This window comes from Oculina patagonica, unplaced genomic scaffold (assembly GCF_052425735.1).
Source record: "Oculina patagonica isolate OP01 unplaced genomic scaffold, crgOcupat unplaced176, whole genome shotgun sequence".
NCBI lineage: Eukaryota > Metazoa > Cnidaria > Anthozoa > Scleractinia > Oculinidae > Oculina > Oculina patagonica.
Genome location: NW_027557803.1, coordinates 1 through 14,138, shown reverse-complemented (window position 1 = coordinate 14,138; position 14,138 = coordinate 1). Strand labels below are relative to the sequence as shown.

The 14,138-nt window shown below is 38.8% G+C and overlaps 3 protein-coding genes and 1 pseudogene across 3 annotated transcripts; 3 read left to right on the top strand and 1 right to left on the bottom strand.

The window, feature by feature from the left end:
* Positions 1 to 1,881: 1,881 nt before the first annotated feature.
* LOC144640064 (3'-5' exoribonuclease HELZ2-like) lies at positions 1,882 to 10,586 on the top strand. The gene is made up of 7 exons (XM_078499289.1): positions 1,882 to 2,010; positions 2,695 to 2,981; positions 3,648 to 3,974; positions 5,204 to 5,443; positions 7,943 to 8,102; positions 8,401 to 8,568; positions 9,257 to 10,586. Exons 2-7 carry the CDS (start codon positions 2,700 to 2,702, stop codon positions 9,358 to 9,360), a joined length of 1,281 nt encoding a protein of 426 aa, XP_078355415.1. The 5' UTR covers positions 1,882 to 2,010; positions 2,695 to 2,699; the 3' UTR covers positions 9,361 to 10,586.
* On the top strand, positions 5,865 to 7,626 carry LOC144640068 (uncharacterized; annotated as a pseudogene).
* Positions 10,587 to 10,588: 2 nt separating the features above from the next.
* LOC144640066 (uncharacterized) lies at positions 10,589 to 11,833 on the bottom strand. The gene has a single exon (XM_078499291.1). It carries the CDS (start codon positions 11,825 to 11,827, stop codon positions 10,589 to 10,591), a length of 1,239 nt encoding a protein of 412 aa, XP_078355417.1. The 5' UTR covers positions 11,828 to 11,833.
* Positions 11,834 to 12,880: 1,047 nt separating this feature from the next.
* LOC144640065 (uncharacterized) lies at positions 12,881 to 13,652 on the top strand (the record flags this gene model as incomplete). Its single annotated transcript, XM_078499290.1, has 1 exon — positions 12,881 to 13,652. A coding segment is annotated over exon 1 (772 nt), but the record flags the coding sequence as incomplete, so codon positions are not given.
* Between the last annotated feature and the right edge of the window lie 486 nt (positions 13,653 to 14,138).

Sequence of the window (14,138 nt, the reverse complement as noted above, 5' to 3'; positions counted from 1 at the left end):
GAGGAATTAGTCTAATTAAATGGGAACCGAGCATTTTAAAAAATTACTTTCGTATTAAGCAAGGTTGTTTATCAGATGACCCCCCGAGTAGTTGTACTGTGGGGTTGTTACACATTTTAAATGACCTCAGTTATAGTTTTATCGGCATGGGCATGGCTGACGCAGTTATGACCTAGTTTAGTTGCAGCTGCGCGGAAAAAATATATTTTAAGGAGAAACACCCCATTGCCAAGGACTGAACATAAAGTATTTCGGGGAGGCCAAAGGGTGGTTGAAGATGCTGTGACCGTTCTTTACGATTTTTGGGTGGAGATCATTAGCTGGGTAGTTGCCCTTTGTAAACACTTAATAATTGCAATGGCATAATATGGACAGGAAATTTAAAACTTCGCCCGTGTGTTAATGCATGCTTTAGGGAGGTGACTGCATTAAGAAGATGGCTTTACAACTATGGTACACGATAAAATGTTTTTAAGAAAATAAAAAAGGCGTGTTTTATCCTTTCGAAAATTGACTTGTCACTAATATAATTTACAAAACAATAGGATACACAACAGCGATACCTATGTGAAATCAGGGTTTTAAAGGGGAAGTGTCCGGAGCTCGAGAGCCCTAAAATGTTTGCTCTCGAGCCTGTATCCCCATCGTTTTGTGGCACTAGCATTTTTGCGCTGTAAGGCGTGAAGTCCTGAAACAATTTGCCACAGAGTCTGGGGCCCTATGTTTTAGGCGTCTAGAGTCCGGAAGCCTGATTTATTTTCTTGCCACAAGCACTGGAGCCATTAGTATAAGCACCTTTGGGACACTATTAAATCCTTGAACACTTTGAGCATAGCTTTAATTCATGCCGGCGCACGTTCTTCCGTCCATGTTTTGTAATCTAAAGGGAGTCATTTTTTTCTACTTCTTTAGAATACTTCGAACCCCCATCTTCTTCCAATCTGTCAATTGTTAGAGAGCAACCCAAGTGCGGGTTTACGCCCTTAAATCCGTATCAGGAAGAAGCCGTGAGGGAGGCGCTTGTGAAGCCTTTTACCCTTGTTCTGGGTCCTCCAGGTAAATAGCCTGTAACTAAGAAACTCTTGTTTTCTCAGTTCTTAATAATGCTTTATTTTGTTTCTTCGTTATCGTGGTTCTCTATTCAGAAGATTGTGTTACTGACAACTGTAATATGATATGTGCTCAAAGTGTACATACATTTCTTACTAACCAAATGCGAGTTCCGTGCTTTGAGAGTATCGGTCTTAGCTATTGACAGTACGGGCCGAGCGCGGCGAGGGCTGTACAGAAAACACTAATAGACGATATTCTCCCAATACGGTGCCAAGCAAACTTGGTTAACGAGTGATTTTTTACACGACTTTATGATTAAAAAGAAATAGTTGTAGAAACTTAACCCGGTCCGTACTTAAAACCAAAAAAAAATTAGAACGCCAATTCAGCACACATACTGGTTGATATTGGTTAGAAGCCCTATCAACTATAAAAGCGCAGTACATGTACTTCACGAACGCGCTGATTAGTAAACCGTTTGTTTCTAATTTTTTCGGGGAGGGGGGTGGGGGGAAGGAGGTTAGGGGGAATTCCACCACCGCCCTTACATGGTCTTGGGACGTCATTTTGTTTCTGTTTTTGTTTGTTAATTTGTTTGTTTGCTTTCGTCCTTGTTTGTTTGTTATTTTGTTTTTCGTGTTTTTGTTTCGTACTTTTTCAATAAATGCCAATTTTTGTGGGAGTTAGCCGTCAGCGTTTTCATCATTTGATGTCCCTGTTCACTCCGTTACAATGATGTATTGTCTAAGAGAGCATCTTGTCCATTTACAGGCACTGGTAAGACAGTAACCGGCGTCCACATAGCCTACTGGTTCGCGAAACGTAACAAACAGTTGCAATTACAACGAGATCAGGACCCTTCTGACATCGCTCTCCCAGACAGTGCAGTCAAGTCGAAAGCGCCTCCACAAGTAATTTACTGTGGACCCTCCAACAAGTCCGTGGACGTGGTAGCTAGTAAGTATACAAAAGTTTGATAATACAGAAGAAAACATGAACCTTTCCTGCTTGCTTCTCTAGTACATTCAAAGCTGATAAAATACCCACACAACAGTAACTGGGCTTTTAGTAAAGATACTGATAAATTCACAAACCACGACTGATTTGCTTCATCCCAGAAGTCAAAGATGGTTTTCAAAGCTTTTCACTAGGGTTCATCTTAAGCAGAGTAGTTTATTTCTTTTACCTTGTCTATAGCGACTGCCTCCGTGCAAGGTAAGTTTAGGTTGCTCGAAAAAAATTTCGTGTCGACAAAATAAATTAAGCTGCAGTATAATATATATGCAATATATAAAGTATTATCTGTTTTTGTGTACAAGTTTGCTTTTTGGTAAGACATGGGTTTCGTCGGGATTAAAAAACACAATAAAGCTGTTTTAATTTGTAAAATTATATGACGTCTTTTCATGACACATTATCTAGTTTTTGTTTTTAATCGTGTATATATTGATTGACTGGCCATGGTTAATAAGCCTAGGGTATCAATGTTTCGCATTACTAAGTTTGGACCAGCTAATAAGCAAAAATCAGAAACGATTTTCTCTGGAATAAGGTAAGGATTTGCCGACCCTATCTAAAATTATGGAATATGCTGTTAACAATAAACTGAATTTTTGTATTGTTCTATATCTTTCCCTAAAGAATACATGCTAAAAATTCCTCAACTCAAGATCATCCGTGTGTATGGTGATCGCAGGGAACAGACAGAGTTCCCAATTCCTAACAAGCGCCGACCACTGAAATATTCAACCGACGAAGAGGATCGAATTTCGAAAGATGATGAATTGAAGGCCGTGTCGCTGCATCACATCATTCGCAGTGATCAGTGTCCGTCTGCCGATGAGCTTCGAGAGTATGAGCGCAAATTTAAAGCTGATAGAGAGGAAGGTCTAAGGACCAGTGACAAAGAAGTGAAAGAATACCGCCAAGTAAGATATGCCAAATTGTCAGTTACTTTGACGTATCCGATATTAGCACGATATTAGAATAAAAGGCACCATTAATTGCATACTGTACTACCATCTCTGTGCCCTTAAAGAAAAAAACAAGTGTTTATATGTATTTTATAAAAAAAAACGTGAAAATTCCGAATATTCAGTTATATGTTGGCTTTTGTATAATTAATTCACTTCACCATCCATCCATCCATGTCATTCACACTATCGTAGACTCACTTATTCATTTATTCATTTAGTCATTCATTCACAAAATTTTTATTTTCTACGTGTTCATTCTTTCGTTCGTTCGCTCATTCATTTATTCATTCATTCACTTCATTTATTTATTTATTTGTTTATTTATTTACTCGCTCACTCAACTTAATTAACTTATTTAAGTACACGACCCCACCAGCTCTGCTGATTAATTTATCGTGTTTAAATAAAGTGATTCATTCATTCATTCATTCATTCTTTCATTCACTCACACACTCACTCACTCTCACTTACGTGTCTTATTTACTATTTATTTATTTATATATTTACTTCTTGTACAGAACAGGTCAACTTGCAATTTTCAACCTCACCAACAGTTTTTATTGCATTAGCCCAATCATGCAAACTTTCTTATTAAAATACTTTTCTCCATTTCATCAGCTCATCGGAAAGGCCGAAGAGTGGGTTCTTCAAAAATCTGGAGTTCAGATCATTCTTTGCACATGCGCAACCTCGGGAAGTCCCAGAATAAACACTTCCTGTGACAACATCCAGCAGTGCATTGTGGATGAATGCGGCATGTGCATGGAACCTGAAACACTCGTGCCAATCACGTGCTCAGGGGCACGGCAAGTGGTTCTAATTGGTGATCACAAACAGTTACAGCCGGTAATTAAAGACAATCTGGCAATGACTCTTGGTTTGAGCGTGTCTATGTTTGAGAGGCTCTCTAAACGAGCTAAGATGCTGGAACTGCAGTACAGAATGGTAGGAGAAGAACGTTTTTTAACAATTTTAGACAATTTCCGCACTGACCACACGGTCATTGAATTAAATGAAATATCACCATAATGGCCTTAAAGCTGTAGAAGAACTCAAAAAAAAAAAAAAAAAACAACGAAAAGCCAAGGAGGGGCACTGATGGAAAAAGTTGGAAAAGATTAAAACGGTTGCATTTGGATAAAGTTAAAATACGTCGACCCGCCTTCTCAGTTTGTATAAAAAGAAAATGCAATTAATTATGGTCGTGATTTTGCCAATAAAAGTCTGTTGCTCTGGTACTTTGAGAGACAACAACTATGTTTAGCCAAATTATTATTAAACAATATTCATTTAGGTATGTTACAATGAAGATTTATCAGTGAAGATCCCTAAAATGAAAAATTCATTAACTTAGCCATAATGTGAAATATACGGAACATCTAATTGCCACACACCTTTGTCTGGTGTAAGGACTAAGTTTGATCTTTTTTCATGATAACAAAACAAAGAAATGTACGCAGAATGAAAAGCAGCAAGAAAAGCTATAAACCGTTTTTAGTGCGAATTCCGTTTACCAGTCTACCAACTTCATTGACTTTGAAGGCTGTTGACTGACATCCACAACGGTAACAACCACAGCGCGTTTTTTCTCCTGCGCCACTTTTTAATAAATTGTGAAATTATTGAACAACTGAGGCTAACTTGTAACTTACATGAGTTTAATTATGATGTTCAAAAATACTTAAGCGATATATTTCAAAAAGTAATGTTTGATAAATAATCTTGACTCTCCGTGTGCACTCCAAAAGCGTCTTTCAGATCGATTTACCGGTAACCAGTTTATAATTAGTTATAGTGCCTTGGTCAGTGGATCTGATCTACATGTACATACATTTCCATATGTTTTAATTGTTATGCTCGTCAACGCTGCTTAACGAAGTGATATGCATGTTATAAAATGAAAAAAATCATCTTGACGGTGAAGATTAACGGCTTCTCAAACCCTAGATTTTAAATCGTTTTTATTACTTGAATTATTCAGAGTTCTTTACCAAGTGAGCAGAGTTCCCTTCGATCTTCCTAGAAAATCGGGATGATCAGAAGAAGGGATGTCCTCTTTCCCTAGGAAAGATTGAAGCGACTCTGCTCGCAGGGTAGGTGATCTAAAATAAGAAGACAAACTGAAATTTTAACAGTTTTGGATTGAAGTAAACATTACTTTTTACTTTTCTTAGCAAGAAGAAATCTGCAAATTTCCCTCCAATTACTTTTATGAGGGTAAGTTAAAAACCGACCCATCGGTGCCGACCCGGGACACTCATTTACAGTCCTTTTGGCCTGTTCAAATATCGCGTTTGGGAAAGAATGTTCCCATGGCATTTTGCCATGTCGAGGGTGAAGAGGATAGCAGCGCCATCAAGACGTCACAGAGTAATGAACAGTCCAAGGCAAATGAGAAGGAAGTCAGAAAAGTGGTAAGTTTGATTTCGTTAAAATGTAACGTAAAACTAAAGCTAAGCCATGCTAAGCGGAGAACAATTAAAGTAAGCAACCTATCTCTGCTTTGGTGATCAAATTAAAACAAAATAATGCAGTCAAAGTAGTTAAAGGTAACCCATGAGTAACCCGCCTACAACACAAAAGGCCAGTTGCAGCTAGTTTTGTGTCGCGGGCTGGACTTTGCTCTCCCACAACGAGTATCGCCGATGGTAGTACAGGCAAACTTCGAAAAAGGCTTACTGGAAATTGGAGCCAAAACTGAGTGAGGAAAACATGGAACTTGCCGCTGCAACTTCGCGTTCCATTGCCCTAAACTACATAAAGCGGAAAGATCAAACACCACCAAAAGCTATGCTGAGAGCGATCAGTCAGTTGAAGAAGAGAGATGACATCATTATTACCCGTCTGGATAAAGGCTCAGGAATTGTAGTGATGGACAAAACAGATTACGTCCACCTGCTGAAAGAGGCATCCATCAACGATGAATCGAAATTCATACCTGTCCAGCTAGAAAGACCGAAAACAAGGGGAAGACCCCCAAAACATTACCACCCACTTCTTCGAAAAGAGAAGGAGTTAACCTCTATCGTCCAAAGGATCTTACCAAAACAGATCGCCGATTCAGTCGTTCAGAAAGGTTCCAGACTTGCTCACCTGTACGGACTATCAAAGACGCACAAGAAACAGCTTGCTGTGCGCCCAATGTTATCAGCGACAGGAACTTACAACTATAAACTTGCAAAATGGTTGGACGAGAAGTTAAAATCACTTTCCGTAAACGCCTCTACTGTCACAGACTTCTTCACTTTTGCTGAAGAAATTCAAGGCATTGAAATTAATGACCAGGACATTCTGGTGTCCTACGACGTGTCCTCGCTGTTTACGAATGTACCTGTTAATGAAACTATTGAACTCCTGGCAGAAAAAGCATTCAAGGATGATTGGTTTAACAAGTAGTACAACCTCAACATCACTAAACCTGACCTAATTGAGTTGCTTGGCATTGCCACCAAGAATAATCTGTTTTAATTTCAGGGAAATTTGTATGAACAGATGGACGGTGTTGCCATGGGGTCTCCGCTCGGACCTCTTATGACCAATACTTTCATGTGCGGCATCGAAGAGCAATTAGAAATCCAAAACAAGATGCCTGCATTTTACAAGCGTTACGTCGACGATACTCTCAGCAAAATGCCTGATGCTACAGCTGCCTCTGAATTCTTATCAACACTAAACGAAATCCATCCCTCTGTCAGTTTCACAATGGAACTGGAAGACAACAACAAACTACCGTTTCTAGGAATGGAGATTATCAAAAATGGATCCCAGCTGGACACGAAGGTCTACAAGAAACCGACAGATACTGGGCTTTTATTACACTACCAAAGCCATGTTGATGTAAAGTACAAGCACTCACTACTTAAAACAATGCTGAATCGCGCATTCAAGCTTTTTCTCGAACTGGCAACTTTTCCATCAAGAATGCGAACGTCTTAAGGAGACCTTTGCCCGTTTACAGTATCCAGAATCCCTCGTAGAAACCACCATCCGACAATTCGTCGAGTCGAAAGTTGTAACGGGAAATGCGTGTTCTCAACAACAGCAGGTCTCTTGTCAGCGAGAAGTTCCTATTAGAGTCGTTTTGCCGTACAAGGATCAAAAAGCAGCAAACTCAGTACGCAGACAACTGAGCGATCTTAGCCGAAAGATAAACACCGAGATCCGTCCAGTTTACACCAGTCGTAAGATCAAAAACACAATTAAAGTGAAGGAACAGAAACCGCCCATCGTAAACCAACAAAGCGCTGTTTATTATTATAACAGTTATAAGTGTGATCTGTGTGATGCAGATTACGTCGGCTATTCTTGTCGACACTTGCACCAGCGCATCGAAGAACACAAAGGATCGTCTATCGGACATCACGTGAAAGAACAACATGGAAAGGAGCCACACAACATCGAGAAGAATTTTAAGATTTTAAGGAAGTGCCAAAGCAAGCTTGACTGTTTGATTTTTGAAATGCTTTTTATTAGACTTCTGAAACCAAAACTTAACAAACAGAGTGACTCGCTCCGCGCGAAATTATTTGTTTTGATATTTTTAGGTATTTTAATGTTCTTATTCTCGTCGTCTTATTCGCTTGCTTTACGTTTTTAATTATATCTTTTACAACTATGCATGCCATTCGCACAAAGCTATTTTTTAGCCATTTTTAGCCTTTTTATTCTTATTGTCTATTGTTTGTATGTACACATTTTAGCGCTTTTACTATATTTACACATGCAATTTTATTCTAACACCTAACTTGAAAATGACCGTCGAACGGTCGAAACGTCGTTTTAATTTTTTAGCGTTCAATTTTATTATACAATCAACAATAACACCATTAGAAATATTTTAGAGTTAATTCTATACCTCCTATATTGCAAAGATGCAACTCGTTACTAGCATACTTACGTTTATTTTTTGTCAGGTACATGTGGCGAGATCCTTAGTCTGCAGGAACAACGTGGATGCGTCAAAAGTCGTTATCTTATCGCCTTACAGAGAACAGCGAAGCAGAATAAGTGACGCCTTGAAGAAAGATTTCAAGTGCAAAGATATCTTCGTCACAACCATTGCAAAAAGCCAGGGTAAAAACCAGTTGTTTATAGTTTCTTTGTGTTTGTAAAACATCTTCTTTCAAAGTCAGCCTTGCCCTAGGAGAACAGTGCAGCATATAAGATATGTATCAGTTTTCTAGTCTAGACGCTGAAGAAACAAAAAATTCGAATCTTTGTTTGTCTTTCCTCTTGTTGCTGTTGCTGCTGCTGTTGTTGTTGTTGTGCAGTAGCGGTTTACCCAGTTATAAAAAAGTAAATTTATCATTTTTTTTTAAAAAAAAAGCAATCTTGTTGATATTTTACACATCTTTCAAAAATTGATTCGCAGGAAGTGAATGGGATTACGTCATCTTATCTTTGGTGCGTTCTCTGAGCAAGGACGAACTCAACCCAGAGCCCTCACTTTATTGGCTCAGGGAGCATTTGGGTTTTTTGACAGATGAACATCAAATGAACGTGGGGCTCACACGAGCAAGAAAAGGCCTATGCATAATTGGTAAGTTGGATTATTAAAGTACATTAAAAGATTGTTTATTTTTTATTTTTTTTCTCTTGTATTTTTTCTTGAGCAAATTAACATGCATGCGTTCCCGTTTCAATTGGGTAAGGTTTATACGTATTACACAAATGATCGAAACGAGTCTAACTAATGTAAATTACATTTTTTTTCTTTATTGAAACTGGTAATAGTTACAAAAAAGCTTGATTGGTTGAAACTGTGTCAACTGTCTGTTGCAAGATACAGATCAAGTCAGTTTTAAAGAAATATACGTTCGCTGTATGCGGCACAAGAGAATAAACTATACAGCAACACATATTCAGTGAATATGTTTTTCCATAGTATATAATAAAAATGGTAAATTTTAAGCTCGATGATAAAAAAAGGAAGATAAATTGTTCAATAATGACACGAGCATGGAACAAAGTAAAAATCTGAGTCCCCCACGGGAATCGAACCCATGGCCTCCCAGATACCGGTTGGACGCTCTAACCAACTGAGCTACGAGAGACTCGTGGTGAGACACGCGTCCTGCATACTACTAGGATCAGCAATGTCGAAATCATCAAGTTTGTAGCAGATAATAAAGATGGTACTCAGATTTTTTTTCTTTGTTCCATGATCGTGTCATTGTTGAACAACTTATCTTTATTATGTTTTTCCATGTTTTCCTTTTTTTGTTCAGGTAACAAGAACCTACTCGTGCTCCATCCCATGTGGCAGGAGTTGATAGAACTCTATGAAGAAAATAATTGCTTGGTTGATGAATCTGACTGGCCTAGAGAGTAAAACCAGTCATTTCCAACGACGACCTTAATACGGACCGCTTAATGCATTTCCATAATTTCCAGAAAACTAGTCAAGATTGTTTTGTCTTAGACGGTACAACATTGTCGCATGCGACTTTTGAAGAGCGCGCTGCTCGCTGCATGCAAAAATCGAAAACAACTTTCTTTCGATTGTCGCAAAGTTTAAGAACATGTTTTAAATCTCACGACACTTTTGTATCACACACGAGAATTGGCGTAAGCGATTAATGCAGAAAAAAGGAAAGTGCAACTTCTTTACGAGTTTTTTCCACTTTTCTTCAAATTCTTACCGGTGAATCTGAAAGAATACATTCCTCTGCAGTACTGAAAAATTCTTAACTGTAGGCCATGTTTGATTCCTATTCGGAATTTTGTTTTCTTTTAGGGTTTCGTTAGGGAATTCTTAGTAACATTAGCACGCGCAGTTGTTTCTCAGGGAAACTGCAGGAACCACTTAAAGTAAAGTTAAAGTTACTTAACTTAAAGTTATTCTATAGAACAAATGATAAACGCCACATCGTGCACTATTGAGTTATGGATGCACTGGGGAGATGTGCTAAGCGCTCGCGAAGATAGAGTCGCTGTTTAATCTTACGTTTAGATCGTGCTTATCAACCGCCTGCGTGCATCCATAACTCAATAATGCACGCTGCGACGTTTACCATGTGTTAATTGTTTGTTTGTTTGGGTACAAGATAGGAATTGAAGAGTACTGTAGATTTTAAAGTTGTTATTTTTAAAGTTCTTAATTACAGAAGTAAAAGTAAGCAAGCCTTAACAAGAACAGGTTAAGCATTTTCCGCATAGTATAAAACTTGCATTTTACCACATTTGTTTTTAGGCCTTTTCAATTTATTGCACAAATAATATTTTGGACTGTCTAGAATATGAGACACAAACCATTGAGTCGACGTTAAAATTAAATGTTTGTTTACAATGTCATTCTCATTAAATACATCTTAAAATATATCGCAACTCCATCAAAAGCTAAATAAAATTTGTGACATATATATAGTTAAAATATTAAAAAGCGATCTCTGGTTAAAAATATGATGAAAACGAGCTTTCGACTACCAGTCTGTAGTCTTTGACAAGTAATGAATAAAAAGCGCGAACGTAAAATATATACTATAAAAAGTGTGAAAAAGCAAAATTATAATAAAAACAATAAAAATGTTTGTGTGCGGGTAAAAATGCTAATGAAAGGTTCAAAATAAAATTGAATATTGTCTTGGTAATTGTTTCGCATTATTGTCAGCATGGTTTGTAATTGCTGTGTGCCAGGATTCCAAAGTTTTTCTAACGCGAAAATTTCCTTTATCAATCACACGTGCACTGTCAAAATCGATGGAATGGTCGTTCAACCAGGCATGTGAGGCGATGTTGGAACCTTTTTTAAAGGTTTTTGTGTTTCTAATATGTTCTTTTTTTCTTGTTTTTAAACATCTTCCCGTCTCGCCGATGTAACTCCACGGGCAGTCGGCGCATGGTATCTTATAGACGACATTTGTTTGTAGTTCCGCCGGAGGTCTTGCTTTCGGGGAAACAAACTCTTGTTGTAATGTCTTAAGGGGTCTGCTAGTAGTTTGGATTCCATTGTTTCTTAGAAGTCTCGAGAGAGGTTCAGTTAGGCCTTTGATGTAAGGTAAAACCGCAAGGCCACAATGTGAGTCTGAAGGATCAGCCCATCCGAAAAACATTCCTACCAATTCTTCTGGAGATGGTGTGATTGCCAGAGGTGGTTTCTTATTCAGAATGTTAGATATGACCGATTGTGGGTAGCTGTTCGATTTCAGAGCATCAGTGACGTGACTTAATTCTTTCGCTTTTCCCTCAGGGGTACTTGGGAGGTTAGAAGCACGATTCAGGAGAGTAGAGGCAGTACTCAGTTTGTGTTTCTTTTCATGGTGTGAATAAAAATCCAAATATCGGTCTGTGTGAGTAGATTTCCTGTAAACATCGATAGTTATGACGCCATTGCTCCTGGATACCAAAGTGTCTAAGAAGGGTATCTGTCCGTTACTCTCATGTTCAATGGTAAAGGCTATTTTTGAGTCAATTGAGTTAAGAGTGTCATGAAAGGATGCGACAGAGTGTTTCTTTATAATGACAAAACTATCGACGACGTAACGCTTCCAAATTTTTGGAGGTGTCGAGGAGGCAGTGATCGCTGATTCTTCGATGATCTCCATGCAGAGATTTGCAACAACAGGACTGACAGGGCTTCCCATTGCGCAACCATGGATCTGTTTGTAGATGGAATCATTGTAAACGAAGTAGTTGTTCGAAAGAGTGAAATCCAGAAGAGAAACAATATCATCAGTAGTGAGGCTGGTTCTTAGATGTAAGTTGGTATCTTCATTGAGTTTTTCTCGGATGTATTCACAGGCTTTCTTAACAGGGATGGCAGTAAAGAGTGACATCAAAAGAAACCATGGATTCGTCATCAGTAATTTCTAGATTGGCGACTTGGTCAACAAATTCACTTGAGTTGGAGACAGAATAACCGTTGCAGTTCTGGATGGGTGCTAGGATGTCGGTGAGAAATTTGGACGTGTTATAGAGAGCAGAACCAATACAGGAGACAATAGGTCGAAGAGGATAACCTGGTTTGTGATGTTTAATAGAACCTCGTATGGCGGGTGGAACAGCGTCAGTGGATCGTAGTTTTCGATAAGTCGACTCGTCAATCTTATCTTTCTTCTTGAGATCTAGTAACATGTGGTTAAGTTCTCTTTCGATTTTGGCGAATGGAGATTTCTGAACCAGCTGGTAGGTCAGGTGATCACTGAGTAAGGCTTCCATTTTCTCGTTATAATCAGCTCTATCCATAACAACAAAACAGTTACCTTTGTCCGCTTTCATAACTAGGCGAGTGTCATCTGCTTTCAGGTTGTTAAGAGCTCTTCTTTCGGCTTTTGAGATGTTATTATGTGCCGGCAGACAAGCTCTGTGAAGGATGGAGGCGGTGGACGTTCGGATGGCATCTTTGGTGTCGTCCGGAAGTCGGACAATGGCTGCTTCTACCTCGGCGACAATGTCTTTGGTCGGGATCTTCCGAGGTGTTGGTGCAAATTTCGGACCTTTTTCTAAGATAGAACGTTCGTCCGAAGAGAGAAGCGTTTTGGATAGATTTACTACCCAGTTATCTTTGTTGATAGGTGTGGATTGGTTCGTGTCAGTTTCCTTGCTGAGGTTTGAAAACTTTTTGGCGTGTCTCATCTCAATAGTTGCACGGACTGAGCGAGATCTGTGTTTCAAGAATTGGGACATCGCAGAGGAAATGTCATCGTTGACAAGAGTTGAGAGCCGCTGTGTTGTTTCATCAAGGGTCGTTTTCAATCTGTGAATACATCCGAGAAAAACTCAATGAAGATACCAACTTACATCTAAGAACCAGCCTCACTACTGATGATATTGTTTCTCTTCTGGATTTCACTCTTTCGAACAACTACTTCGTTTACAATGATTCCATCTACAAACAGATCCATGGTTGCGCAATGGGAAGCCCTGTCAGTCCTGTTGTTGCAAATCTCTGCATGGAGATCATCGAAGAATCAGCGATCACTGCCTCCTCGACACCTCCAAAAATTTGGAAGCGTTACGTCGTCGATAGTTTTGTCATTATAAAGAAACACTCTGTCGCATCCTTTCATGACACTCTTAACTCAATTGACTCAAAAATAGCCTTTACCATTGAACATGAGAGTAACGGACAGATACCCTTCTTAGACACTTTGGTATCCAGGAGCAATGGCGTCATAACTATCGATGTTTACAGGAAATCTACTCACACAGACCGATATTTGGATTTTTATTCACACCATGAAAAGAAACACAAACTGAGTACTGCCTCTACTCTCCTGAATCGTGCTTCTAACCTCCCAAGTACCCCTGAGGGAAAAGCGAAAGAATTAAGTCACGTCACTGATGCTCTGAAATCGAACAGCTACCCACAATCGGTCATATCTAACATTCTGAATAAGAAACCACCTCTGGCAATCACACCATCTCCAGAAGAATTGGTAGGAATGTTTTTCGGATGGGCTGATCCTTCAGACTCACATTGTGGCCTTGCGGTTTTACCTTACATCAAAGGCCTAACTGAACCTCTCTCGAGACTTCTAAGAAACAATGGAATCCAAACTACTAGCAGACCCCTTAAGACATTACAACAAGAGTTTGTTTCCCCGAAAGCAAGACCTCCGGCGGAACTACAAACAAATGTCGTCTATAAGATACCATGCGCCGACTGCCCGTGGAGTTACATCGGCGAGACGGGAAGATGTTTAAAAACAAGAAAAAAAGAACATATTAGAAACACAAAAACCTTTAAAAAAGGTTCCAACATCGCCTCACATGCCTGGTTGAACGACCATTCCATCGATTTTGACAGTGCACGTGTGATTGATAAAGGAAATTTTCGCGTTAGAAAAACTTTGGAATCCTGGCACACAGCAATTACGAACCATGCTGACAATAATGCGAAACAATTACCAAGACAATATTCAATTTTATTTTGAACCTTTCATTAGCATTTTTACCCGCACACAAACATTTTTATTGTTTTTATTATAATTTTGCTTTTTCACACTTTTTATAGTATATATTTTACGTTCGCGCTTTTTATTCATTACTTGTCAAAGACTACAGACTGGTAGTCGAAAGCTCGTTTTCATCATATTTTTAACCAGAGATCGCTTTTTAATATTCTACTATGTCTTACCCTGGTTACTCGTCTATTTTTAAATATATATA

Excerpts from the sequence above, each read along its gene's own strand:
- LOC144640064 (XM_078499289.1), top strand. The coding sequence starts at position 2,700 with ATGCTAAAAATTCCTCAACTCAAGATCATCCGTGTGTATGGTGATCGC. Across the intron at positions 2,982-3,647 it reads AAGTGAAAGAATACCGCCAA|CTCATCGGAAAGGCCGAAGA; the intron begins GTAAGATATGCC and ends CCATTTCATCAG. Across the intron at positions 8,103-8,400 it reads AACCATTGCAAAAAGCCAGG|GAAGTGAATGGGATTACGTC; the intron begins GTAAAAACCAGT and ends ATTGATTCGCAG.
- LOC144640066 (XM_078499291.1), bottom strand. The coding sequence starts at position 11,827 with ATGACGAATCCATGGTTTCTTTTGATGTCACTCTTTACTGCCATCCCT.